The sequence below is a fragment of the Tachyglossus aculeatus genome, chromosome X4, assembly GCF_015852505.1.
Source record: "Tachyglossus aculeatus isolate mTacAcu1 chromosome X4, mTacAcu1.pri, whole genome shotgun sequence".
Classification (NCBI taxonomy): Eukaryota; Metazoa; Chordata; class Mammalia; order Monotremata; family Tachyglossidae; genus Tachyglossus; species Tachyglossus aculeatus.
In genome coordinates this window covers 15,139,867-15,166,500 of record NC_052098.1, presented here as the reverse complement: position 1 = coordinate 15,166,500, position 26,634 = coordinate 15,139,867, and the positions used below count along the sequence as shown (strand labels likewise).

The window sequence follows — 26,634 nt, the reverse complement described above, 5'->3', positions numbered from 1 at the left end:
CTTCCACTTCCTTCTTTTACCTAGTAGGCAACTGAAAGCCCAATGGACTGCTGCAAAATCTTGTGTACCTGGAGAAGTGGATTCCAAATTAAATCTGGCCACAGGGCTGGTAATAGTAGCCAATAGCAAGTCAATAGGCAAATGACCTGGATTCTAAGCTTCAGAGAGTCCAACTCTTACTCCTTTCCTGGACTAAACAGCAGAGCTGATGGGTGGTCCAATTGGATCCCAGAAGAAATGCTTCCCAAGCTTGGTTTAGGGAAGGAAAGAGAGTAGAATGGATTGGAGAGTGGCATTTAACCTTAAACTGCTCTCTCACCAGCCTGTCCTGGCCCTTTCATCCTGGCTTGCTGCCTTGCAGCAGCCAATTTTCCCTGGACGCTGCACCACTCATAAATCACCCTACTCCTGTAATAATAATAGTAACAATGATAAAAATAATAATAATGGTATTTGTTAAATGTTTTACTATATGCAAGGCACTTTACTAAGTGTTGGGGTAGGTACAAGATAATTGGGTCCCATATAGGGCTCACAATCTGAGGAGAACAGAGAACAGGTATTGAATCCCCACTTTGCAGATGAGGGAAGTGAGGAAAAGAGAATTTAAGTGACTTGCTCAAGATCATACAGCAGACCAGTGGCGGAGCTGGGATTAGAAGCCAGGTCCTATGAATCCAAGGCCAGTGCTCTTTCTACTATCCCACACTGCTTCTCCTATGTTCTATCACAACTGAAAAATACTAAGCCAACTTTTTGTTGGAAGGATTGAGGGAAAAGACCAAGCCCAGGAAAGAAGACAGAGTTGTTGGGATCCTGATGAATTGGCAAAATCAGGTTCCATCTGGCCTCAATCCATCTCCTAGGATCATGTCTACCAAATGTACTGTACTAAGTGCTTGGGAGAGTACAATGGAGTTGTTCTGCAAAGAGTTAGTGCTCAATAGATATTACAGATTGATTGACTGATTGATTTCAAAGCTTTGTGAAGCAGTATGACCTAGTGGATAGAGCATGGGCCTGGAAGTCAGAAGGACCTGGGTTCTAATCCCGGCTCTACCACTTGTCTTCTGTGTGATCTTGGCCAAGTCATTTAACTTTTCTGTACCTCATTTTCCTCATCCGCAAAATGAGGATTAAGACTGTGAGCCCATGAGGGACGGACTCTGTCCAACTTGATTAGTTTGTATCTACCCCAGCACTAAGGACAGTGCTGGCACATAGAAAGTGCTTAACAGATACCATTAAAAATGCTCCATGATATTTCACTAACTCTGGGCTATGACTAAAGCACAGGACTTTTTAAAACCTGAACACCTTCCTAAATTCAGAAGCATGGTGATTGGCTTTAAGGCATTCAATCAGATCTCTCACTTGTCTCAATTCTGTTCTCCCATTACACCTCAGCTTGTACTCTTCTTTCCTTTCAAACTAACCTCACTGTGTTTCATTCCCATCTCTCCTGCTACTAACTCTTGTTCATGCTTTCCTTCCTATCTGGAATTCCTTTCCTCTTCACAGCCAACATTTCACATTTCTCCCCCTCTAGACCATAAATTCTTTGTGGGCAAGGAGCATGTCTACCCACTTTGTTATACTGTACTCTCCCAAGCACTTCGTACAGTACTCTGCACACAGTAAGAGCTCAATTAATATGAACAATTGATTGATGCAACAGATTACTGTTCTCCTTGTCTTAAAGTACTTCTGAAATCACATCTCCTCCAGGAAGCCTTCCCTGACTGCTTTCTAGTTTCCCCAGGTTATATCCCCCAACAACTTATTTAGCATGTCTGTGTCACCTAGGTACTGAAGTACTCACCACCACCCATAGCACTTATTTACACATCTTTATACTCTAAAATAGATTACAGATAGGAGAGGTATAATAGGATCTGTCTCCCCAGCTAGGCTGTAAGCTTCTTAAGGGGCAAGGATCATGACAACCAATCAATGATATCTATTGAGCGCTTACTGTGTGAAGAGCACTGTACTAGGCAGTTGGGAGAGAACAATACAGCTAAATTGATAGACACATTCCCTGTCCTCAAGGATCTCACAGTCTAGAGGAGACAGACATTGAAATGAATTACATATAGAGGAAATGACAGAGTATTCATTCATTCATTCAATCGTATTTATTGAGCACTTACTGTGTGCAGAGCACTGTGCAGGGTATAGGGACCTGGGTTCTAGTCCCAGCTCTGCCACTTGTCTGCTATGCCTCAATTACCTCATCTGTAAAATGGGGATTAGGACTGTGAGCCCCATGCGGGACAGGGACTGTGTCCAACACGATTTGCTTGTATCCACCCCAGTGCTCAGTACAGTGCTTGGCACACAGTAGGTGCTTAATGAATGCTATTATTATTATTATATGTTTATAAGTGCTGTGAGACTGGGGTGAATATCAAGAGCTTAAGAGGTACAGATACAAGTGCACGGGTGACACAAAAATTCACAGAGGGTGAATAGAAGAAATGAGGGGCTACTCAGGGAAGGCCTCTTAGAGGAGGTGTGATTTTAGTAATTATGGGGCAGCCATCATCATTATCGTACTCAGCACACTCGAGATTAGTATTCTAAAAATAAAAATCCCACAAGATAAGGATTTCTCTTATTTTTAGCATCTACACCATAACATTATTCCTTTTGATAACTGCAACAGGAAGTCCATTTTATGTGAAACAATTGGAAAGTTCAAGGGTAAAATTCTCCTAGACCTTCTCACTTATTTTGGAGGCTTGGTGTAAACATTTAAACAGGGTAGAGTATGGCCCCAAAGACTTGAATATTATTCCCTGGGATTCAATTAATCTCTTTTGGTTTTAGTGCTTTGCTACAATTTATTTTGTTAATGCCTTCCCTCCACTCCCAAAAGCCAGCAGTATAATCCTACAACTGAGGAAAGATTCTAATTGCTTAAAAGAGGAGCAAGGTAGTTCTGGAGTCTGAGAGCGGTATGTAGCCACAAGACTGAAAAATGGGCAAGGGATAAGCCAAACACTCCATCTGATCTCTTAATAAAGGTACAATGAAAGGTGGGTGAAAACCATTGAGACTGACCCCCATTTGAACCAGCATATCTAGTATCTGTTTTCTTTCAAATAACTTAATCATATAGAGCACAGACTCACAATGATCATTTTTTCATTAAAAAAAGCTTCCAGTCACCTTCATTAATGCTGTAAGGAAAAAAATAAACCCAAGTGCCTAACTCCATGTGAATATTAGAGTTGTTTTCTGGAAATGTAACATTCTGCAAAAATGCTTTGGATTAGTGCTGTCTTCTGACATTGTAAAGAGCATTGACTTTTAACTTGAGTGATCCACTGAAAGTCAATGGACTGGAAAGAATAATACCCTTCCAGTCAAGTGAGAAAACAGAAGGATATTCATGCTTGAAAAGTACATTTTCTCCTCCTCCATTTTAAAAGCTATTAAACTCTTTATAAGAAGTCATTTTTAAAATGTAAACTTGAGTGACATACTTCAATTGTTTAAAACACTTTCACCCACTTGTTATTTAGAAAGGGAGAAAAATAAATAGATCAGCACGTCTGGTTTTCAAGAATTTGCGGCAATAAAAGCCGGATAAATTTTTTTAAAAACATTCAGCTCCTCCTCCTTATACTGTTCATAGTGTTTGGAAATAAAATTGTGCCCAATCAATACCATTTAGTGTGTACCTACTGTTTCACAATAGGACTCTTTTCCACTATCGAACTCCTGGCCCTCTCACTAACATTTAAAGTAATTAGGATTATCTTGGATGCCCACAGTTTGGCAGGTTCAGTGTGTACTTTCAAACAGCATTAATTCTTGGCATTCAGAACAAGGGATAAAAGGTAAAGATATGAATGGAGATCTTTATTCAACCTGATCTATCATGGATTATCTCATTCTTTTCCAGTTCATGCCTGTAGTCTAGTTAATAGGAAGGCTGGGCTGTAAGTGATGTAATTAGAAACCAGGAGCTGGGAATAATATCCTTTTATTAATCACTCCCTGACCATAAATTCACTTAAAAATAATCTTTGAAACAATTAAATGTGTTTTTCTACCTGCAATTAAAAGGAGCTGGTGACAGGGGGAGGGGTTTTGCCTTTCTTGAACATACAACTCAGTCAATTTTTAAAGTTGGAACACAGCTTTTTTAAGCAGCCAGCTATTCACTCTATGCACTAGAGACAGAGGTAAATTGTGGAGAAACCTTACCACCATTAACTATTATGAAGAACCAGACAAACCTCAGATCTCAATCTTAATTTTCTGTTCAACGACAACTACTTTTCCAAATCTCTACTGCAAGGAGAGAGTGTGTTTATATGGGCATTCCCCCTACTAAATCGTGCACAGGTGTGTCTTCTCTTGAGAGGTAAAAAAAAAAAGCTTGATGGGAGATCGACAGGCAACTCAATTCTTCAATCTTTTGATATTTGGGCAGGGAGTGACTCCCACTGTTACTGAGCCCAGTTCCCTCAAACAATCCATTGGTGTTACTTACTGTCTACTGAGTACAGAACACTGTACTATGTGCTTAGGAGAGTACAATAGAGGCAAAAAGACACTGTCCCTGACCTCAAGAAGTTTAACAATCTAAAGGGATGAGAGGGGGGTGAGGCAGACAAATTATTTACAGAATTGGAAGCAGGAGAACGAATAACTCTACAATGGTTGGCAGGAGTATTATAACAGGATGAATAGATAAATAAGTGTAAATCAACATATCGAGAAATGCATAAGCTACTCTATGAAAGTAAATTAGACTGCCAGGTGAGACACTTGGAGAAATCTAACTGTTTTGGACCACGGTAGTGAAGGGCAACACTTCTAAGATTTCCAAATTTACAACCAAAGGGTAACTTGGGCACAGACAAAAATAGTATTCACTAAATACCAGCAAATTTCTAGGTGCCTTTAGACACAAAAGTGTTCAAAAGTGGCAATATTAGCTACCTGAGAACTAGAGAGAGAAACGGGGTCTATCAAAGGGTCTTATGAAAGCCACCAAGTATATTGTGTAGGAACACCAACAAACCATGGTGCACTATTTGTACGGGGTTATTTGCATCTAAGCATCACCCATGGATACATTCGGATACATTCTAGCTTCTCAGTCAGAGACACATTTTCACTTAGCCCCTTTCTTTCTCTTATTAGCCCCTGTACTTCTGTAAGTTGGAAGAAAGGGATAGTTATTTGTCTTGTCTTTTTCCTTGCACTCTGGAATTCTAGAAAGGAAAAGGAAGAGGTGAGGTTCTTTGTAGATCCTCTTCTCATTTCTCAGGAAGATGATTTTTCTAGCACTAGGTTCACTGATTTAGTACTCCCCATCTTGACTCGTGTCAAACATGCAGTGTATAAGAGAATTCCTGCTAGTGGCATATTACTTGGGGTCTGGAATAATGAAAACTGATCACACCTGTTGACTGTGTTTATTGTTATATTTATTGTCATAGTGTACTCTCCCAAGCACTTAGTACAGTGCTTTGCACACAGTAAGTGCTGTATAAATACAATTGAATGAATGAATGACTCCCTGAGGTACATACAGGTCTGAAGTCAGGGACTGAGTTGAAATTACACTTAGCTGCTGAAATAACTACTTCCTAGAAGCACGTCCTACTTAACTTTCCTACTTAACTCCTCTAAAGCACTTCCTACTGGTCTCTCCGGCTCATTCTATGCCAATTTGAATTTTCTGTCTACAGTGTGTTTTTGTTTCATTCATTCTTCACCACACAGTGGAAGACTGAAAGTAAGATTCACTCCAAACAGAAATCTGAGCCTGTCATTTAACGTCTTTTGACACAGTTAGGGCACTTACAATGTGTAAGGAGGACTTTAGCTACACCCACTCTCCGGAAGACTAGGGTCAGTAATCACAATGACTCTGTCAAATGCTCTCAAAAGGTTAGTTGTTGGCATGGACAATATAATGCTAGTAATTATTTCCTCTTACCACACATATATACACTATCACCTCAAAAGGGCCAATGTAACACACCTGGAAAAAATGCAAGATGTTGAGAAAATGGCAGAAACTGTAGTTTTAGTTAGAATAATTGCATAAGTGAATTTCTGCACGATAGAACTTACACTGCAGCTATGATACGTGGCTACTCAACTGCAGGTATGGGAATTTTTTTGTTTGAAAAATGGATGATTACACCTGGTGGGGGTTCTGGTTCACTCGCCTACCTGATGGGAGTGCATAAAAATGCTTAATGGGTATAAGTAAAAGACATGGAGATTGGATGTGAATCGGGGTGTGGATTGAGAAGTAGCGTGGTTCAGTGGAAAGAGCACGGGCTTTGGAATCAGAGGTCATGGGTTCAAATTCCGGCTCCGCCACTTGTCAGCTGTGTGACTTTGGGCAAGTCACTTAACTTCTCTGGGCCTTAGTTCCCTCAACTGTAAAATGGGGATTAAGACTGTGAGCCCACCGTGGGACACCCTGATCACCTTGTAACCTCCCCAGTGCTTAGAACAGTGCTTTGCACATAGTAAGAGCTTAATAAATGCTATTATTATTATTATTATTATTGTGGTTAGCCCCCCCCCCCCCCCCCCAGCTTTCTAGGAGGTCCTGGACATGAAACTTACTTATCTTGGCTTCAAATTCAGTGCTCTGCACAAAGTAAGTGCTCAATAAATACCCTTGGTTGATTGATTGATCACCTTGGCTTCAAATAAGTGCCCCAAGTTTCCTCATTCATAGACGGGGAGCACAACGTAAAACACTTGGTGCATGCATGTCTTCAGAAACAGAATATCAAATTCCAGGCCCATTACTGACAATAAGCATAGAGAAGAATCGCCTGTGTAACTTACGACTGAACCCGGTGGACACTAATTCAAATAAAGAAAAAAAGCTTTAAAAGATCCAAATGCAAAGACTATTCCAAAAAGAGAAGATCAGATTTACAGCAGGCTACGCTTCATCTACCCCTAAATGACCCGAGTCTCCTATATTTAACCCACGTGTCTGAGCATTTCATGTCTAATTTAAAACATCTCTAAAGAACATGACATTTTGTGGGAATTTCCCATTCAAAATGCAACCTTAGCACATCTCTGGGTTTACAATTATTTTCAGTAACAGCCTACTTTTAATGGAAACAAAGTAAAAAAATACTGTCTTAATGCCTTAGTCCTAATTAAAAGAAGATGGAATATAATTTGTTGAAAATTTAAAAATACATAGTTATTGCATAAACATTTTTTGATCACACCAAACCAGGAGAAAAATGAATATTTCATTCTTTGCTATGGGTATTTATTTTTTTAAATGGAAAACAGTATTTTTAATAGATGTTAGAAGACATTTAAGACATAAGATTACCTTGACCTAAGATGACATTTTTAAAAGCACCAATCTGTTTCTTAGTTACTGAGACTACAGAGAAAAATCAAGACTATGGAACTGTCTGTGCATTGCTCCTCGAGGAGAAGGAACTAAATATGATTTAATCTGAACAGAGACCGGGTTGTCCAGATAGGAAAGTTCTGGCATCTCTGGGCATGCCTGTCCAAAATAGCCCAAGTCATTTTTTACTCCCTGAATACCACATTGCCACTGCTACTGGATTGGGTAGTTCAGATTAGATGATCAAGTCTGCATCATAGCAGAGAAGCTCATATGAAGAAAATAATTACCCGGAAAATATGTGGGTTTGCTTTTAAGGTTCCAAGTTGCAAACAGTATTTAATTACACATTAAAGCAGAAATGTTGAGTGTTCTTTTTTAAAAAAATCCATCTTGCCATCAAACAGAAACTCCTTACCATCGGCTTCAAGGCACTCAATCAGCTCTCCCCCTTACCTTACCTCGCTGATTATGGACTACAACCCAGCCTGCACATTTCACTCCTCTAACACCAACCTACTCAATGTACCTTGATTTCATCTATCTCACCTCTGACCCCTTGTCCAAGTCCTCCCTCTGGCCTGGAACTCCCTCCCCCTTCATATATGACAGACCACCACTCTTCCCACCTTCAGAGCTTTACAAAAATTTCATCTTGTCTAAGGCTTTCCCTAAGCCCTCATTTCCCCTACTCCCTCTCTCTCTTCTGAGACACCTATGTTCTTGGATCTGTACCCCTTAAGCATTCGATATTCACCCCACAGAATATATATAATAATAATAATAATAATAATGGCATTTGTTAAGCGCTTACTATGTGCGAAGCACTGTTCTAAGCGCTGGGGGGGATACAAGGGGATCAGGTTGTCCATTGTGGGGATCACAGTCTTAATCCCCATTTTACAGATGAGGTAACTGAAGCTAAGAGAAGTTAAGTGACTTGCCCAAAGTCACACTGCTGACAAGTGGCGGAGCCAGGATTAGAACCCATGACCTCTGACTCCCAAGCCTGTGCTCTTTCCACCGAGCCACGCTGCTTCTCTACAAGTACATATCTGCAATTTATTTTAATGTCTGTCTCCCCCTTTAGACTGTAAACTCACTGTGGGCAGAGAATATGTCTACCAACCCTGTTGTACTGTACCTTCCCAAGGGTATAGCATAGTGTTCTGCATATCGTAATAGCTCTATAAGTACCACTGATTGAAATAGCTTAAAACTCCTTACCCCCTTCACCTCAAAGCATGAAGTATGGAGCCATTCAATCTGCCAATCAATGAAGCAATACCCATAATTTTTAAATTTATATTAATGTCTGTATCCCCCTCTAGATTGTAAGTTCGTTGTAGGCAGAGAATGGGTCTACCAACTCTGTTATATTGTACTGTCCCACTGTATGTACTAGATACAAGATAATCAGTTTGGACACTGTCCTTGTCCCACGAGCTCACCGTCTAGGTAAGAAGGAAGAGCAGGTATTGAATACCCATTTTACAGATGAAGAAACTGAGGCACAGAGAAGTTAAGTGACTTGACCAGGGTTACATATTAGACAAGTGGATTCAAACCCAGGTCCCCTACTCCCAGGTCTGTACACTTTCCCCTAGGACACACTGCTTCTCTACCCTTCTAGTTAAAAAGACAGTAGAGAGTCTTGGAGAGAGTGAAATTGTTCCACTGGTTCTTACCTTAAGCACGGTAGAGGTCACAATCATTGCACCACTAAAATTTTGCCAGTTCTGCTGTAATTAATAGAACCTGTGGGTTCAATAGAAATTCTCTTCTTGCATGCCTATTTTATGGTGTAATCCTACAAAGTGGATTTCTATTGATAACGTGCCATGCATGAAACAAACAGCACTGTATCTAGCACATTCTGTTTCTCAGATTCATGTGGAAGAAATGCCACACATCCATAAATAGAAGAAGACCCACAGAGTCTACATACCACCTGCTAAGGTAGTAGTCCAAAGAAGTCATTTTTCGGTTTCCCCTCAACACACAACTGAAAAGTGGGTTTCTGGGGGAGAGCAGCTATGGATTTTTCTGCCCCAAAGGGGAATGAATTTTTGTGGTGGGTGAATTCGCTGCTCTTTTTTCCAAACAAAATCCACAGGAACTTTGAGTTGAAAGATGTCATAATTTGAACTAGACACAATGTCAACAGAGCATATGCCTTTAGGCAAAGGTTTTGAAGGGCCTGTTATTAAAGCAATGAAGGGTAGCCAACTGTCAACTACACAAGTCCTGTGAAAATTCAATGAAAGCACCAGCCCAAGGGATTGGAGCTGTTAGTATATACGTGTGTGTATATAGAGATATGTATATATAGGTATATAGGTGTGTATGTATATATATGTGTGTGTGCCGTGCATTAATAATAATAATAATAATGATAATGGCATTTGTTAAGCGCTTACTATGTGCAAAGCACTGTTCTAAGCGCTGGGGGGGAGACAAGGTGATCCGGTTGTCCCACGCGGGGCTCACAGTCTTAATCCCCATTTTACAGATGAGGGAACTGAGGCTCAGAGAAGTTAAGTGACCTGCCCAAGGTCACACAGCTGACAAGTGGCGGAGCCGGGATTCGAACCCATGACCTCTGGCTCCCAAGCCCAGGCTCTTCCCACTGAGCCACGTGCATTGTGAACTACCATTGTATTTTAACTTTATCACTGACAAAATACAGGGAAGAACAAGACTAAAATGATACTGGCCTGATGTGCCTGGAGACTGTCTTTGGATCTGTTCGATTCCACTTGAACCTGGATCTTCATGATGAAACCATTTTGTGAAATGAAAAACAAGAAGAATGTTTTGAGTTTCTGATAAACACAGGGGAAGCTATATCACAATCTGATTAATTTCACACCAAATGCTAATACCCAAATGTACACTGATTCTATAGATGCCTGAGTTCTGAATATGACCTAAATTTTTCTTTCCTTGGTTCTGTATGGAATGACATCCTACTTGGTTTATTTCTAGAAAGACTGTAATTCCCTCTGCAATTTGAAAACAAGAAGAAAGTCCATCACTTATTGCAGTATTGACAGTACACATGATCAGGTCAAAGAGCAATCAAATAGCCTAATAATGATGACCTTAGTTCTTTCACGCCTAAGTAATCTGCTAAATTCGAAAAAATATTAGCTCAATTCAAAAGCACAAATTTGTGTGGACTAAATAATTCCCAGAACTATTTGTGAGTTCTGAGCAAACAGCAAGATACCATTAAAAACAAAATGCCAAGAAGACACTAAAAACCTTCTCTTCCCACCACCTTCCACATTTCCCTGTGTCCTCACCTCAATACCCTTCCTACCCCTCCCCTCCCTGCCTCTCCCTCCACATAATAATAATAATGATAATGATGGTATTTGTTAAGTGCTTACTATGTGCAAAACACTGATCTAAGTGCTGGGGTAGATACAAGGTGATCAGATTGTCCCACGTGGGGCTCACAGTCTTAATCCTCATTTTACAGATGGGTAACTGAGGCCCAGAGAAGTGAAGTGACTTGCCCAAAGTCACACAGCTGACAAGTGGTGGAGCTGGGATTAGAACCCGTGACCTCTGGCTCCCAAGCCTGGGCTCTTTCCACCGAGCCACACCGCTTCTCATATCTCCCCACCTGGGGGCTGTGCCCAGCTCCACATCCTCCTGATCAAACATTGGCTGAGAGTAGTGCAGCCTGGTCTGATAGAGCACAGGCCTGGGAGTCAGAAGGTCATGGGTGCTAATTATGCCTCCGCTATGTGACCTTGGGCAAGTCACTTCACTTCTCCATGCCTCCGTTTCCTCATCTGTAAAATGGGGATTAAGATTGGGAGCCCTGTGTGGGACAGGGACCGTGTCCAATCCAATTATCTTGTATCTACCCCAGAGCTTAGAACAGTGCCTGGCATGTAGTAAGCATTTAACAAATACCATAATAATGATGATGATAATAATAATACTAATTATTATCTGCCAATCCCATGCCAGGCACTTCTGGCAACAGGCACATGTAGGCTGATGGGGCTGGGCTGCAGGGAGGGGATGGAGTTCTGTAGCGGGAAGGCAGTGACTGTGGGGGAAAATGTGCTTGTTCTGGTTATGCTTGTGGAAGACTTCTGGTAGGGGCTATGGGCCATTAGGGGGCCTCACGTTAATCTGGCTCTAGTAATGCTTATTAATATTCTTACTGACTGAATTTAGGCCTGGGGAAGTTGTTACATTTTACAGTTGGTAGAAACTGCAATGCTACAAAATCAAAGTGCTTAATCGCCCTTTAAACAGGTTCCAAAAAGTCTATCAACTCAGATATTTTTCACCAAACCTTCTATCATTACCAATGTCATGATCGTGATTCACTTGATGGCAGTGAGTATCAATAGCCTGGAATTCAGCACCAGTACAGATTTTTATTTATTAAATTATTAGTTTGCCTTATTTTTTCAGGTTCCAGCTAATATACTTTATAGACTGGCCCTAGGCTAATTTCACCGTTTAAATGTACCTAGTTTGAGAGGTTAGATATATAATGAAATGTACCTGCTGCCTCCAGTTCCTCCTACTCTGCCAAAGAGGCTGAGAAGTAGCCAGCAGAGAGATAGAGAGAGGAGGAGGAGAACCAGGAGAGGACAGTGTCAGTGAAGCCAAAGTTACATAATGTTTTCAGGAGAAGTGGGTGGTCCACAGTGTCAAAGGCAGCTGAGAGATCGAGGAGGATTAGGATGGAGTAAAGACCATTGGATTAGGCAAAAAGGAGATCAGTGGCAACCTTAAAGAGAACAGTTTCCATGGAGTGGAGGGGCAGAAGCCAGATTGCAGGGGATCAAGGAGAGAATTGGAGGAGAGGGAGTGAAGGCAGTGGGTGTAAACACCTCGCCTGGGGAGTTTGGAAAGGAATCAAAATCTGAACCTTAGAGGGATGCACACTAGAGTTTGCAGATTTGCCTTCTGAAAAAATAGTGGTAAAAACTGCAGCAGCAAAGAATCAGGACCCATGATCCTTCTTTACATCACCCTGGAAATGAGACAAAAAGGCAGAACTTAACTTCATCCAGGTCAGGATGGGTCGGTGACCTCGAACCTTATTTGACTAAGGAGCCACGAGAGTGGCCCCTTTTTTCTCTCCCTGTTGTCCGTGTTGCCTCCTGATTCACAGTCACCAGCTGCTATACTTAACCTTGCTGCTGGCATGGAATAGAAGCCCAAGGGCAGTCATCAACACTCTCCCCTTCTCCTTGGCTAAGAACATACTGACGGCATATTTTTTTATTTCTCAAGGCAGCCCTCTGCATAAAGATCTGAATTGTATGTACTGGAAGAGTGAAGACCAGGTATTATTTGTAAGAACTTTTCAAGAATGTTGTAGAGGCAGAAATTGTGGTAAGACCACAATTATTATTATTATTATTATTATTATTATTATTATTATTATTATTTTCTAACCCACCCCGCAATTCGCTTCTAATGGATCAGGAAGAAAGAGGTTAAGGTGCTTTGCTCAAAGACACAGAGTGTGTCACCAAACTCAGGCTTCCTTGCTCCCAGTAGGACCTACTTGCTACTGCATATGAGCTTAGATAATACAGGCATATAGCAAGCTTTTTCTAATACCTTGCTTAGGAAGGGAAAGGCCCAAGACTAGGTCAAGGAAATCTTACTTCAAGGAAGGCAGTAAAGTCTAAGGATATGGACACAATTACACGGGCCAAGATTTCCCCATTTGGAAATAGGATTGATAAGTGCTGGATAAGTCTTTCTTCTATCAGTCAATCAATCCCTAGTATTTCTTGGGTGCCTACTGTGTGACAAGCATTGTACAAAGCACTTTGGACAGTACAATAGAGTTAGTAGACACAATCACTGTCCTCCTTGGAGCTTTCAATCTAGTGTATGAGACAAACACTCAGTTTACAGATAGGAAGAAGGGAAAGGGGATATGTACATAATAGGGTATGTAAGAAATGTACCTAAATCCTACTGGAGAGATGATTTCGGGAGGGCTTTGAATAATAATAATTATGGTATTTGTTAAGCGCTTACTATGTGCCAAGCACTGTTCTAAACACCTGGGTAGATACAAAGTAATCAGATTGGACACAGCCCCGTCCCACATGGGGCTCACACTCTTAATCCCCATTTTACAGATGAGGTAACTGAGGCCCAGAGAAGTGAAGTGACTTGCCCAAAGTCACACAGCAGACAAGTGGTGGAGCCGGGATTAGAACCCAGGTCCTTATGACTCCCAGGCCCATGATCTATCCATTAAGTCACGCTGCTTTGAAGATGGGGAGAGCTGCGGTCTGTCAGATATGAAAGGAAAGGGAGTTTCAAGCATGGGGAAGGCTGTGAGCAAGTGGTTGGCGGTGGGAATGAGGCATAGAGAATAGGTTAGCTTGAGAAGAATGAAGAGTGCAAGCTGGGGTGTAGTGGGGCACGGGAGCTGAAATTTAAGAGATCAAGAGAGAGCTGATGGAGTATCTTAGAGTCAACAGTCAGGAATTTCTGCCTGATGGAAACAAAGAGCAATGGGTAATGATTGAAGGTTTTTGAGTGGAACGACAATGCCAAACAGTGTTGTAGAAAAACAATCTGAGTGGCAGGGTGAAGTAGGGACTGGAGAAGGGAGAGACCGGAGGCAGGAAGATCACTGAGGAGCCTGATGCAGTAGTTAAGCCAGGATATGATAAGGGTCTAGACCATGGTGGTAGCCACTGGGCAGAGAGGAGGACATTCTATGGAGGAGAACACGATGAGCTGTGGCAACAGACTGAAAATCGGCATTGAAAGTGAGGGAGGCGTAAAGGATAATGCCAAAATGGCAGGCTTTTTCAATTCCTCATAGGGCTTTCTGCAAAAACATCTTGATTCCAAGAGCAGCATTAAGGAAAGAAAATATATGGGTAGCATTTACGAGGGATAGAATAAGTGGCGAAGACTGCAAACTCGCTCCCAGAAGTCCACGTGCCATACTTTCAGACAGATGGATCCAAAAGAATCCCATATACAAGGAACACTACATAGCTGACTGACCCCTTTCAGCAAAAGGGGAAGCAAGTGTAGACCATGTTAATTCCTCTAATGATTGCCCAATCTTGGCAATTCAGTTTTGGACCCTGATGTTAGGGAGCAAGGGTCAGAAACACTACTCTTTACAGGTCCAGTGTGGAGGAGAGAGGGCGAAGAACAAAGTAAAATGACATCAGCATCCTGATAGTCCTGCTGTCTCTGTCAACCACCTGATTGCCTTAAATATACATTAAGCAGGAGAAGTGACAGAATGGAATCCTGTTTGACCCCAAATGAAAGCATTTTCAGTGTGGGTAAGTAATTACCCAGCACCACCTTATATGACCTCTCTGAGAAGTAAAAATGGAGACAATGAAAAATGAGTTCACTCACCCCAGCAGTTCCAGCAGGCGTGTCAACACCACCTCATGGTCAGCGGTATCAAGGGCGGCTGATACATCTAACTGAAATGGTATGGTCACTAGACCTTTGTTTGCCACCAGAAGGAGACCATCAATCAGTGAAACCAATGCAGACTCTTTTCTACACTTGAGTCTGAAACCAGTCTGACAGGAAGTTATTAACAGTAAAAATGCCTTGCTTTCTTCAAGGAGTTTAAAGCTCTTATCAGGCATTATTTAATTATTTTTCACATACCCTTGCAAGAGACAGGGATGTATTATTCATCCACTCTTGTGAATATTCCCTTTGAGAGAAGCAGCATGGCCTGCAGATAGAGCATGGGCCTGGGAGTCAGAAGGTCATGGGTTCTAAACCCGCCTCTGCCACTTTGCCTGCTGTGTGACCTTGGGCAAGTCACTTCACTTCTCTGTGCCTCAGTTACCTCATCTATAAAATGGGGATGAAGACTGTGAGCCCATGTGGGACCGGGACTGTGCCAACACCATCCACCCCAAGGCTTAGTACAGTGCCTGGCACATAGTAAGCACTTAACAAATACCACAATTATTATTATTATTATTCTTATTTCCTAACTCACCCCACAATTCCCTTCTAATGGATTAGGAAGAAAGAGGTTAAGGTGCTTTGCTCAAAGACACAGAGTGTGTCATTGAACACAGGCTTCCCTGCTACCAGTAGTCCCTACCTGGTAGTGCACGTGAGCTTAGAAAACGCTGGCATATAGCAAGGTTTTTCCAATACCTTGCTTAAGAAGAGAAAGGCCCAAGACTAGATCAAGGAAATCTTACTTCAAGGAAAAGCATCTTCAGCAATGATGTGAGCAATCTCTAACAGAATTTCCCTTACTGTGACTAACAAATATCCATCGATAATGGTTTCCAGAGCCCTTTCCATTCACTGGATTCCGCATACTAAAAAAGAAATAGGTCAATGCTCCCAGTGCTTTTTTAAGCAATAACAGGTGTCTCTGTTCTGGTAGCACAAAGACAGAATCTGTCACTTAATTCAATTCTGCTCACACCAGAGATCTGAAGATGACAGGAATAGTGCATTGATAATAGGACTGTGCAATTCTGTGATTTAAGTAAATCTTTTTATAGGAGTTCCCCAAGACTTTGCATCACCTTTCTAATTCTCACTGTATGCATTTTGGCAAACTGTGTTATACTGTCATGTAGAGAGGTAACACCCGCCACACTATATCAGCAAATTGATATATCCATCAGTGCTTTTTATTGAGCTCTTACTTTGTGCAAAGCACCACACCAAGTGCTTGGGACAGTACAATACAATAGAATTGGAAGACACATTCCTTGCCCACAACAAGCTTACAGTCTAGACGGTTAGTGGATTAACTAAAATGAGCCCTAGACTCCTCAGTTTGTCTTTCCGGTTGGATGAAAAATTCTTCCCTGTGCATCATACAGAAACTCCTTACAACTGGCTTCCAGGCCCTCTACCAATTTTCCCCACCTTGCATATCGGTTCACTCTGCCCACTACTTCCCAGCTTGCTTTCTTTATTCCTTCCAAGCCGACTTTCTAACTCTACCTCATTCTCAGTTAATCAATCAATAGTATTCACTGAGTGCCTAGTGAAGGCAGAACATGCTACTAAATGCTTTGGAAAATACAGTAAAATGAGTAGACATAATACTTGCCCTGAGGGAAACTGGAAACTCCTTGAGGGTAGTAGTTGTGTCTACCAACTCTATTATTTTGTACTCTCCCTGGAGCTTAGTACAGTGCTCTGCACAGAAGAGGAACTCAATAAATACCACTGATTGATTGGTTTATAGTCTAGTAGGGGAAAGAGATACTGAATTAAATTACAGATAGAGGTAATAGAGTACATAAAATACTTACATAAGCACTACAGAAGGGCAGTTCTAAGTTCTTAAGTGTTTAGTCATGGTAATAGCATTTATTAATAATAATAATAATAGCTCTGGTATTTGTTAAGCACTTATATGGTGCACCAGGAATGGTACTAAGCGCTGGGGTGGATACAAGCAAATCGAGTTGAAAACAGTCCCTGTCCCATGTGGGGCTAATAGTCTCAATCCCCATTTTACAGAAGAGGAAACTGAGGCAAAGAGAAATGAAGTGACTTGCCCAAAGTCACACAGCAGATTAGTGGCAGAACTGGGATTAGAACCCACCACCTTATGACTCCCAGGTCCATGCGCTATCCACTACTCCATGCTGCTACTTACTGTGTTCACAGCACTGTACTAAGCTCTGGGAGAGAATACACGGGTGGGAATTGGACACGGTCCCTGCCCCTTCAGGGGGCTAACAATCTAAGGTGGGTACAAGTACTGACATTGCAGTTGGGGCTACAAAGTGGGACAATTGGGACTCAATCAGAAAAAACCTCCTGGAGGAAGTGTGATTTCACAAAGGATTTCAAAATGGGGAGAGAGCTCTCCCTCTGGCTTGGAACCCTAATTCCACCAGACCTCAGCACCCTCTGCCATGGACAGTACTTCTTATACGCAGAGCACTATACTAAGCACTTGGGAGAGTACAATAAAGCTAGCAGATATCTGCCCTCAAGGAGTTTACAATCTAGCAGGGGAGACAGATGCTAAAATAATTTATAGATAGGAAGAAAAAGGAAAAGAGGATCTATTCATGAGAGAATTCCCTTCTCAGAGTCGCACCTGGAGGGTTTTCAGTACTTTACCAGTCTTGACTACAAGAGGGAGAGTCAAGTGGAGGCCTACCCATTCCATTCCTAGGTTGGGCAGTGGCTAGCAAGTGGAAGGCAATCTGCTACAAGTCAAAACTTACTGGTGCTGGGCAGCAGTGACATAGTAGAGCGTCGAGGGCGGAGACTCAAGTTTACTGCATGGAAGGAGGCAATGGTAAACCACTTCTGTATTTTTACCAAGAAAACTATGGATACACTACCAGAACGACTGCAGATGGAGGTGGAGTGTCCTGGGAGAGATGTGTCCATGGAGTCGCTATGGGTCGGAGATAACTCGACAGCATAGGACAAGACAAGACATGAGAGAATGCTGCAGTAATAGGGTCTGTAAGATACGTACATAAGTGCTCTGGGAGGTTGTGAGTATACAATTGCTCAGGTGGCACAGAATCACAGAAGGTGGAGGGGGCAGGGATTTGGCCTGAGGAAATTCGAAATTAACTGAGGAAGCCTTCCTGAGGAAGATATGATTTCTAGGAGGATTTTGCAAGTGGGGAGAGCTGTGGTCTGTTGGATTTTAAAAGGGAAGGTGTTCTGGGCAGAGGGAAGGTTGTGAGGAAGAGGTGGAAGTGGGAAAGAGAATGAAACTGTAGTGAGTGAGTTTGAGAGAAACTAGGGTGTAGTAGATGAAGAAGGTGAATAAGTAGGAGAGAGAGACTCGATTGAGTGCCTTAAAGCCAAGGGTCAGGAGTTTCCCACTTGATGCAGAGAGGAACGGGCAATAACCTGGGATGTCTGATGAGTGGGAGGACATGTGCAGAATGTCGTTTTAGAAAAATGATCTAGGCAGCAAAGTTAATTATGGACTAGGGAGACTGGAGGAAGGGAGACCAATAAGTAGACTGATACAGTAGTCAAGCTGGGATGTGACAGGTGACTAGACCAGTGTGGTAGAAGAAGGGAGTAGCCGACAGTGTCAAAAGTAGCCAAGAGATCGAGGAGGATTAGGAAAGAGTCTGTTAGATATTACAAGGAGGAGGTCATCGGTGAGCTGAAGAGAGCAAACTCAGTGCAGTGACGAGGGCAGAAACCGGATTGTAGAGGATGCCCAGAGACACCCCTTGCTTACGCCTACGGACCAGATAAGCTGGAGTCACTCTGACATATTTTGGTGGTGGTGGGCAAGGTAGGTGTGCAGTCACTTGTCCCCATGGGGTGCCAGAGCCAGGGACAAGGGAGGCTTTTGGCCTCATGCCACAATTAGTTGATGACGATGTAAATGCCACAGATCCTGGGCTGGGTGGGGGCAGGGGATGGGTCCTGCCAGCAGGGGTCAAGATGTGGCTCTTTCATTTCCACTCCACCTCCAAGGGGTGGAGAGGGGTAACTAGGGCTGCCCTTCCTGCATGCAAAGTTGAGGGGTTCCCAAAGATCTGGCACCTTCAATGGAGAATCCCCTGCCTCCCAAGAGCTTTGGTCTAAAGTCTAGTTATTTCCTTATTTAGGCTTCTGTCAATCAAGCAGTCTTATTTATTGAGTGCTTACTGTGTGCAGAGCACTGTACTAAGTACTTGGAGGAGTACAATGTAACAGAGCAGGTTTGTCAGTTAATGGACATTCTCTCCACTTCCATTCATTCCAACGTTTTTAAGCCTTTAGCAGAGGCTTAATCTTATTTTAGTGAGACAAACTAATTTTCTAATTTTCGCCAAGATGGTGAATGTACTTTCAATGCAACCTGAAAATGACGTTGTTTCCTATTTTTGCTTATCGCATAGGAGGCTAGTTTGCCTCCAACGTTTTTCCTATCATAAAAAGCCCCCAGATATTAAATTTCTGTTTGCCCATGAGGTAGATCCCATAAACTCCCTATTATTGTTTTTCAAATACTGTCTTCAGTCATCTGTCCTCTTTTCAGTATGACAATACTATTATGTCTGTATTCTGGATTACTTACTAGCAGTAATTCATTTTTTAAAAATTAAGATGTTTTAGTAAAGGTTCAGAAACAGGTCTCTAAACCACAATTTCTCAAATAAGAATATATGTCTGTTAAGTGCTTAATATGTGCTGAGCACTGTAACTAAAAGTTAAGGTAGACACAATATAATCAGGTCAGCCCCAATCCCTGTCCCATGTGGGGTTCACAGTCTAAGACAGTGACAGAACAGGTACTGAATCCCCTTTTACAGATGCAGAAACTGAGGCACAGAAAGGTTAAGTGACATGCCCAAGATTGCACAGCAGGAAACTGGCAGAGCCAGGATTAGAACCCAGGTCCTCTGACTCCCAAGCCTGTGCTGTTTCCACTAGGCCATTCTGCTTCTCCAAAGTTATTTTTGGCTGCACTTATTTTTATCACTCGCTTAAAGGATAACTGATTAAAAACATATGCAAGTTTCAACTTGATGGGACGGTGACTACCAACTTTGTTCTTGGACTCTCCCAAGCACTTAGTACAGTGCTCTGCACACAGTAAGGACTCAATAAATGTCACTGATGATTAAGTGGTTGAGATGAAAACTGTTATTAAATGCAGAAAACATTAGTAAGCTTTCATTCAAATAACTACTGTGCACCACTTTAACAGGGGAACTGTTTACTGCATCATCAATATAAAATATTGCAGACTAATATTTAAGAACACATAACCAACACGGCATGCCTGTAACATCAAAATAAAAGCATTTGGAGAACAACTTTTTTGGAAAAACAGTAGGCTGGAACTTCCAAATGGCTATAAAGTATTAAAAATAACTTATTTTAAAAACACACAATTGAATCAGGGCATGATTGAAAATGAAATTCCACAGTGTCCTCACAACTCACACCAAACCTTTCTCAGATCTCCAACATCAACTTCTCCTTTACATCTTATCTGTTGTAATGCCAATCCAATAAACCCCAACACAGGCACAACTTTAGTTAGAAGGGATAGTTTTCATTATTTGCCACTCTCTGCACCAACATATTGCAGAGTCAGCAAATGGCATTTCTCATACATGAAACCATTAGGGTTGGCGATTATCATCTATTGTTCCATTTGTGTACAGGGCCAAAGCTAATGCAGCAAGATCCCTGGATAGAGTTTGGGTTCACTTTTTATGCAATTCATTAGTGGGGAGAGGAGGTACTTATGAATCACTTCCATTGCTTGATAATGATAGCAATAATAGAAACAATAATAATCATGGAGTTTGTTAAGCACTGTACTGCAGTAAATACAAGTTAATCAGATGGACATAGTTCCTATCTCATGGTCTAAGTAGGAGAGAGAACAGGAATTGAATCCCCATTTTATAGTTGAGGAAACTGAGGTACACATAAGTCAAGTGTCTTACCCAAGGTCACACAACAGACAAGTGACAGAGCTAGGACTAGAACCCAGGTCCCCTGATTGCTAGGCCTGTGCTTTTTCCACTAGGCCATGGTGCATTCCTGGCACACCCTAATAAACAACTGATCCTTAATAGTTTTTAATTTTTACTGACCAAAGTATTAGAAGTTTCTGCTTATTATGCATGCTCTAATCCCTCCCAATAACATTTCTGAGAATCAGCCTATCAATATCAATTTTGGCCTATTTCAGCAACTCCCCACCTCTATTATAATGTCTTTCTTTTGGCACTTTTCTGTGATAATACTTAGTTTTAACACTGGTACTTTTTACTGTGCTCTCCACACTTCATCATAACACTCATGTTTGGCCATGCATGCGCTCTAGGTTTTATAACAGCCACTGACAGCTCTAGCGCTCACCAGACATTATTTTGCCAATCCAGAAGCAATGGTCATAAATTACCTTACATATGTTAAGTTAATATTGTCATTATCCAGAATTCCTAACTTGGCTTAATGGCATAATGCAGACTAACCTTCAAGTTCTTTAGGCTAAAGGATAAAAATGAACGTGAGGGATTTGGTATGATAAGCACACAAAAATGATTTAGAAGCAAAGAGCTTCTTCAATATTTGCATTTCCTATGTTACTTCAGTCTGGAAGGAATATAATTTATTATAGGCCATTTAGCTGTGTAACAATTGCTTTCCAATTCTTGGAAATGAACATACGTGCCCTCTTTGCAGCATAAACCTCCAATAGCCTGAAGCAACTGTTAAAACAAATGTAGTACAAGGCATTACAAGAGAGCCGGGTGCTGAAGCTAGCAATTATCCCGGTATTTAACCAAATCTATCGCTCATCAGCAAAGTGCTCAGTGCAATAGTCAGAGCGAGACAGGCTGACATGGAACACAGCTACTTAACTGTCCCCTCCAGCGATTACACTTTCTTAACCTGAGAGTCATGTCAAATTAAACAACTACACATTGACTTTTCACTTCTATAAACATTAAGAGGTGATTGACAACTCTGGGATGTGATCAGCCAGTGGCTATGATCGACTAACATCTTGTTAGCTTATTCTGTGTGCTCTTTTTTGCTCCTTCCATATTGCTTTCATAGATAAACTTTACAATCCTCTACAGACGTATCATCATCAATCGTATTTATTGAGCGCTTACTATGTGCAGAGCACTGTACTAAGCGCTTATCCATTTTGCTTCTGTGAACCTCAGGCCAAGATTCAATTAAACAATCAATCGTATTTATTGAGTACTTACTGTGTGCAGAGCACTGTGCTAAGCACTTGGAGATTAAAATAGACATTCCCTGCTCACAACAAACTCATAGAGGGGGTGGTAGACATTAATTACGGATATGTACATATGTGCTGAGGGAGTGAGGAAGGGGTGAATAAAGGGAGAAAATCGGGGGGCACAGAAGTGAGTGGGAAAAGATGAAATGAGGGCTTAGTCAGGGAAGGCCTCTTGGAGGAGATGTGCCTTCAATAAGGCTTTGAAAGTGGAAAGAATAATTGCCTGTTGGATGTGAAGAGGGAGGGTGTTCCAGGCCAGAGGCAGGACGTGGGTGAGAGGGCGACGGCGAGATAGACGAGATCGAAGTACAGTGAGTAGGTGGGCAATAGAGGAGCAAAGTGTGCTGGCTGAGTTGTAATGGGAGAGCAGTGAGGTGAGGTAGGAGGGGGCAAGGTGATTGAGTGCTTTAAAGTGATTGAGTGCTTCCATCTGCACTAACTCCCAGAGTGCATGCAAACCCAATTCATTTATGTACCAATCTATGAACCTCTGGTTGTCTGTGTTAAATAAGCTACAATTCTCACACTGCTCACTCTAATTTTGAAAGGATAGTCCTCAACTTACTTCATTTCCTTCTATCATATGAGGCATAATTGATTATGTGAGCATGGTGGGATACAGAACCAATCAATAACTCAATCAGTGGTGCTTACTATGAGCAGAGCACTGTACTGAGTAATTGGGAGAGTACAATACAAATCAATCAGTGGTATTTATTGAGTACCTAATGTGAGCCAAGCACCCCACTAGGCACTTGGAAAGAATAATAATTGTGGTATTTGTTAAGCGCTTACTATGTGTCAGGCACAAGCGCTGGGGTAGGTACAAGAAAATTGGGTTGGACACAGTCCCTGTCCCACATGGGGCTCACAGTCTTTACCCCTATTTTACAGATGAGGGAACTGAGGCACACAGAAGTGAAGTGTCGCCCCACAGTACTTATATACATAGATGTAATTTATTTATTTATTTATATTACTATCTGTCTCCCTTTCTAGACTGTAAGCTCGTTGTGGGCTGGGAATGTGTCTGTTTATTGTTATGCTGTACTCCCCCAAGCGCTTAGTACAGTGCTCTGCATGCAGTAAGCCCTCAATAAATATAACTGATTGACTAACTGACGGGAGTGAGGGAGCTGAGTTCAGTGGAGAGGGTGGAGTTGGGGGCTATGGAGTAGCAATGGAGCAAGAAAATGAACATGAAGGGCAAAAAAGTAAGACTATTTAGGATAGTGTGTGTGAGTCTCCTGTCTAGAATGATGAAATGAGCTTCAACTTTGAGAACCCTCATGAGGAAATGATTATGTAGGTGCTAGTACCACTTGCCCTCTGGTATCCTTGCTAGTATTGTTTCCACTGGGGCATGGGATGCACCAAGCAAGTATGAGACTCGGGGGGAGCAAATTGCCAAGTACATGCAAAGATTTTTTTAAAATGCCCGACCCACTTTGAGCAGAAGTGAACACAACTCCTTTCTGAGTTGCTCTTGCATTTGGATTTTCACCCTTTATTCACTTCTCCCTCAGCCCACAAGACTTATGTACATGTCCATCATTTATTTATTTACATTAATGTCTGTCTCTCCTTCTAGATTGTAAGCTCATTGTAGGCAGGGAACATGTCTACCAACACCGTTATATTGTACTCTCCTAAGTACTTCGTACAGTTCTCTGCACACAGTAAGCCCTCAATAAATATTATTGATTGATTAATCACTGCACATTAATATTACTATATGAGACAGTGTGCACACTGGAATAGAGTGACTTGGGTTTTGGGGGCCACTGAATCAATACTCTATACCCTACCAACCCTTCAAGACATTGAGAAACCAATTTAAACTGCTATCCTGAATAGAGTTTGTTTTATATATATATATCATTGTAAAAGTGCAATTTCTTAAACTATTAAACTCAGTAGTAGTAAAAACTAAAGACCTTAGGGAAAATACATCTGTCCTGGGATATGCCCCACCCCTGAGCACAAAGCCTTCCCAGATTAAGTTTCCCAACCTGTGGGCCCTGAGAGTGTGACTGCGAGGAACCTAGAGGATGTCTGCATCCCATTTCCAAACGTGGTTGGACTCCCTGTACTCTCCATCCTGGACTTCACCTCAGGATCAGAAATGAGACTCAGGAATCCTCTTGGGTCCATCCCAACACAGGCAGGAGGTAGGCAAAAAATATCTCCCATCCTGCCCAGAGATGGGGGGTTGGGTGGGGGGAGGAAGTAAGGGGGCTTCAGGGAGCTAAGCGATGCATGGTTTCTGCTTTTTTTGTCTCTGTGGTGGGGCTTGGAGGGCTTCAGGAAGGCTGGGAAGAGTGCATTACAGGAGGCTGGGTACACAGATCTGAGAGGAGAGAAGTAGTAAGACATGGAGAGATAGGAAAGACTGGGAGAGTTGGAAGACGAGGACAAACTGAAGGGAAGTACAGATTTAGAAAAGTAGAGGGACAACAAGAAAAGAGAAAGTTGGGGAAAATGAAGAGAACAGAGACACTAAGATAGGAGGGAAAGTGGACAACGACAATCGATGGTATTCACTGAATGCCTACTGGGTGCACAGCACTGTACTAAGTACTTGGGAGAGAAGAGTGGAGCTAGTAAACATGATCCCTGCCCTCGTGAGCTCATAGTCTAGCAGGGGAAGTGGACACTGGAATAATTTCATTTAGATAGGAATAAGGACAAAAAGAGGGATACGGACGTGAATTAGTGATTAAGCAATATGGTATATAAGATGTACATCGGACATGTACGTAAGATATATACTTATGACTTTACAAGTGTCAGGTGACACAAAAGTACTGAGGTGACAATTGGAAGGCTATAATCTGGGGAAGGACAGAACACAATGAATAAGGAGAAAACACAGGAGAAGGGAAGGATACAAGGAGAGTTGGAGAAATACAAGAACCTTATGACTGTTTCAAGGGTATCAGCTAGATATCACAAGCACGTAAGACATGTTACAAAGAACTAGGGAAAAAGTGAGGAAATGCAGTCTTGTTACAGTTTTACTCTATTTTATCTTAAAGGAAAGAACACTAAATTGTCTGGGAAAGACTCTGGGAAGGAAGAAACCCAGTTTCAAGTTGCATTTATACAATGTACAGAGTGTCAAGACCATAAGATAGTTCTTTGGCACACTCAACTGAGAATTGAAACTACACATTAAACATACCTTAGAGACTCCTATTATCTCTAAATTTTACATTTTTACAGGGCTAATTTTTAAAAATCAGCCTTTAAGACCAATACAAATAAACCTGATAATTCAATACATTCTGTGTGTGCTTCATTTTGAAGATTTCAGCCAAAATACCACACAATCTCGTTCCAGAAGCAATGTCTTTCAAGCTACCTAATGCAGAACCAGGATTTTGATACCTGCTAAAAAATTAATGAATAAGTAACAGCCAAATGCAGGAACCACCAAGAAAAATAAGGCGCTGTTATCTTCCCCTCAGCAAGTCATGGCTATAAACCATGAAGTGACTCTAACTATCATGCAGGATTTCTTCAAGTATGAATACACTACACTGTAATCTCAAAGAAGCAATCACTCTATAGTATCAACAAATCAATAAATTGCCTCTTTGTTTGCATATACTTTCCTAGTTCAGAAACAAACCAAACCAAAAGCCTTTCATGAAATATTAATCTAGTCTATCACTGTCTTGCCAACACATTTCTAAAGATCTTTTTTAGGCCAATTTGAATTGACTAGAGTTTGGAAGGCCCCTAATATATGGTCACCATCCAAAACAACTAAAGCACATTTAAATGTGATGTAAGGGTGTACAGTATACATTGAGGGTATATGTATAAAAGGAAGAGAAATATATACTTATATTTATATATATTTATTTATATATAAAGCTAACTTTCAGTGTTCAAAAAACAAAAGCTATCCCCATATAACAGCCAAATTCCTACATAACTCAACTTGGACATCTCATCTGGTGTGAACTGCACTCATTCCTAGTGTAAACCCCACCACGCTCTGCAATGATATACTGTAATGTCACATCGCAATCTGGATTTACTATAAAGGGCTGCTGACGAGTTTCAGAGCAGTAAACATTGCAGCGAGGTGTATTTCACACTGAGCTGGTTTTTATGAAGAACACTTCACCGCCCAGCCACGGCACCTAGATGATGAATGGTGAAAGATGCATGACAAGCTTCATCATTGTTTGTAAATCTTAACTGTTCCTGCTCACTAACTCTGGAGGCAATTTTCAAAGACAGCGGCCGACAGAAGGACAGCACAGCTTTCCTGAAGGTTATTCAACTTATACTTGGCCTAAGCTATGCCTGTGAGGAGCAGTGCTGGGGAAGTAAACTCATCCGTTATTATGAAATGAAAATCGCTGTCCACCTGGGTTCAGTGACATCTAAATTGAGGGAAGCCTCAGGCGGTGGACATTTCCACCCTCAGCAGCCGTGTACAATACACGAAGATACACAGATATTAGTCATTCAAGCAAGTCAAGTAAAATATGCCTTAAACAAGTATCAG

The 26,634-nt window shown here is 41.6% G+C and overlaps 1 protein-coding gene across 4 annotated transcripts in view; it reads right to left on the bottom strand.

Moving 5' to 3' along the window:
• DMRT1 (doublesex and mab-3 related transcription factor 1) overlaps positions 1–26,634 on the bottom strand; it is a 110,245-nt gene that overhangs the window by 7,117 nt on the left and 76,494 nt on the right. For all 4 annotated transcript variants that reach the window (XM_038769836.1, XM_038769837.1, XM_038769839.1 and 1 more), the window contains one exon: positions 10,090–10,143. In XM_038769836.1, the coding sequence (XP_038625764.1) occupies positions 10,090–10,143 (54 nt within the window). The remainder of the gene's footprint in view (positions 1–10,089; positions 10,144–26,634) is intronic.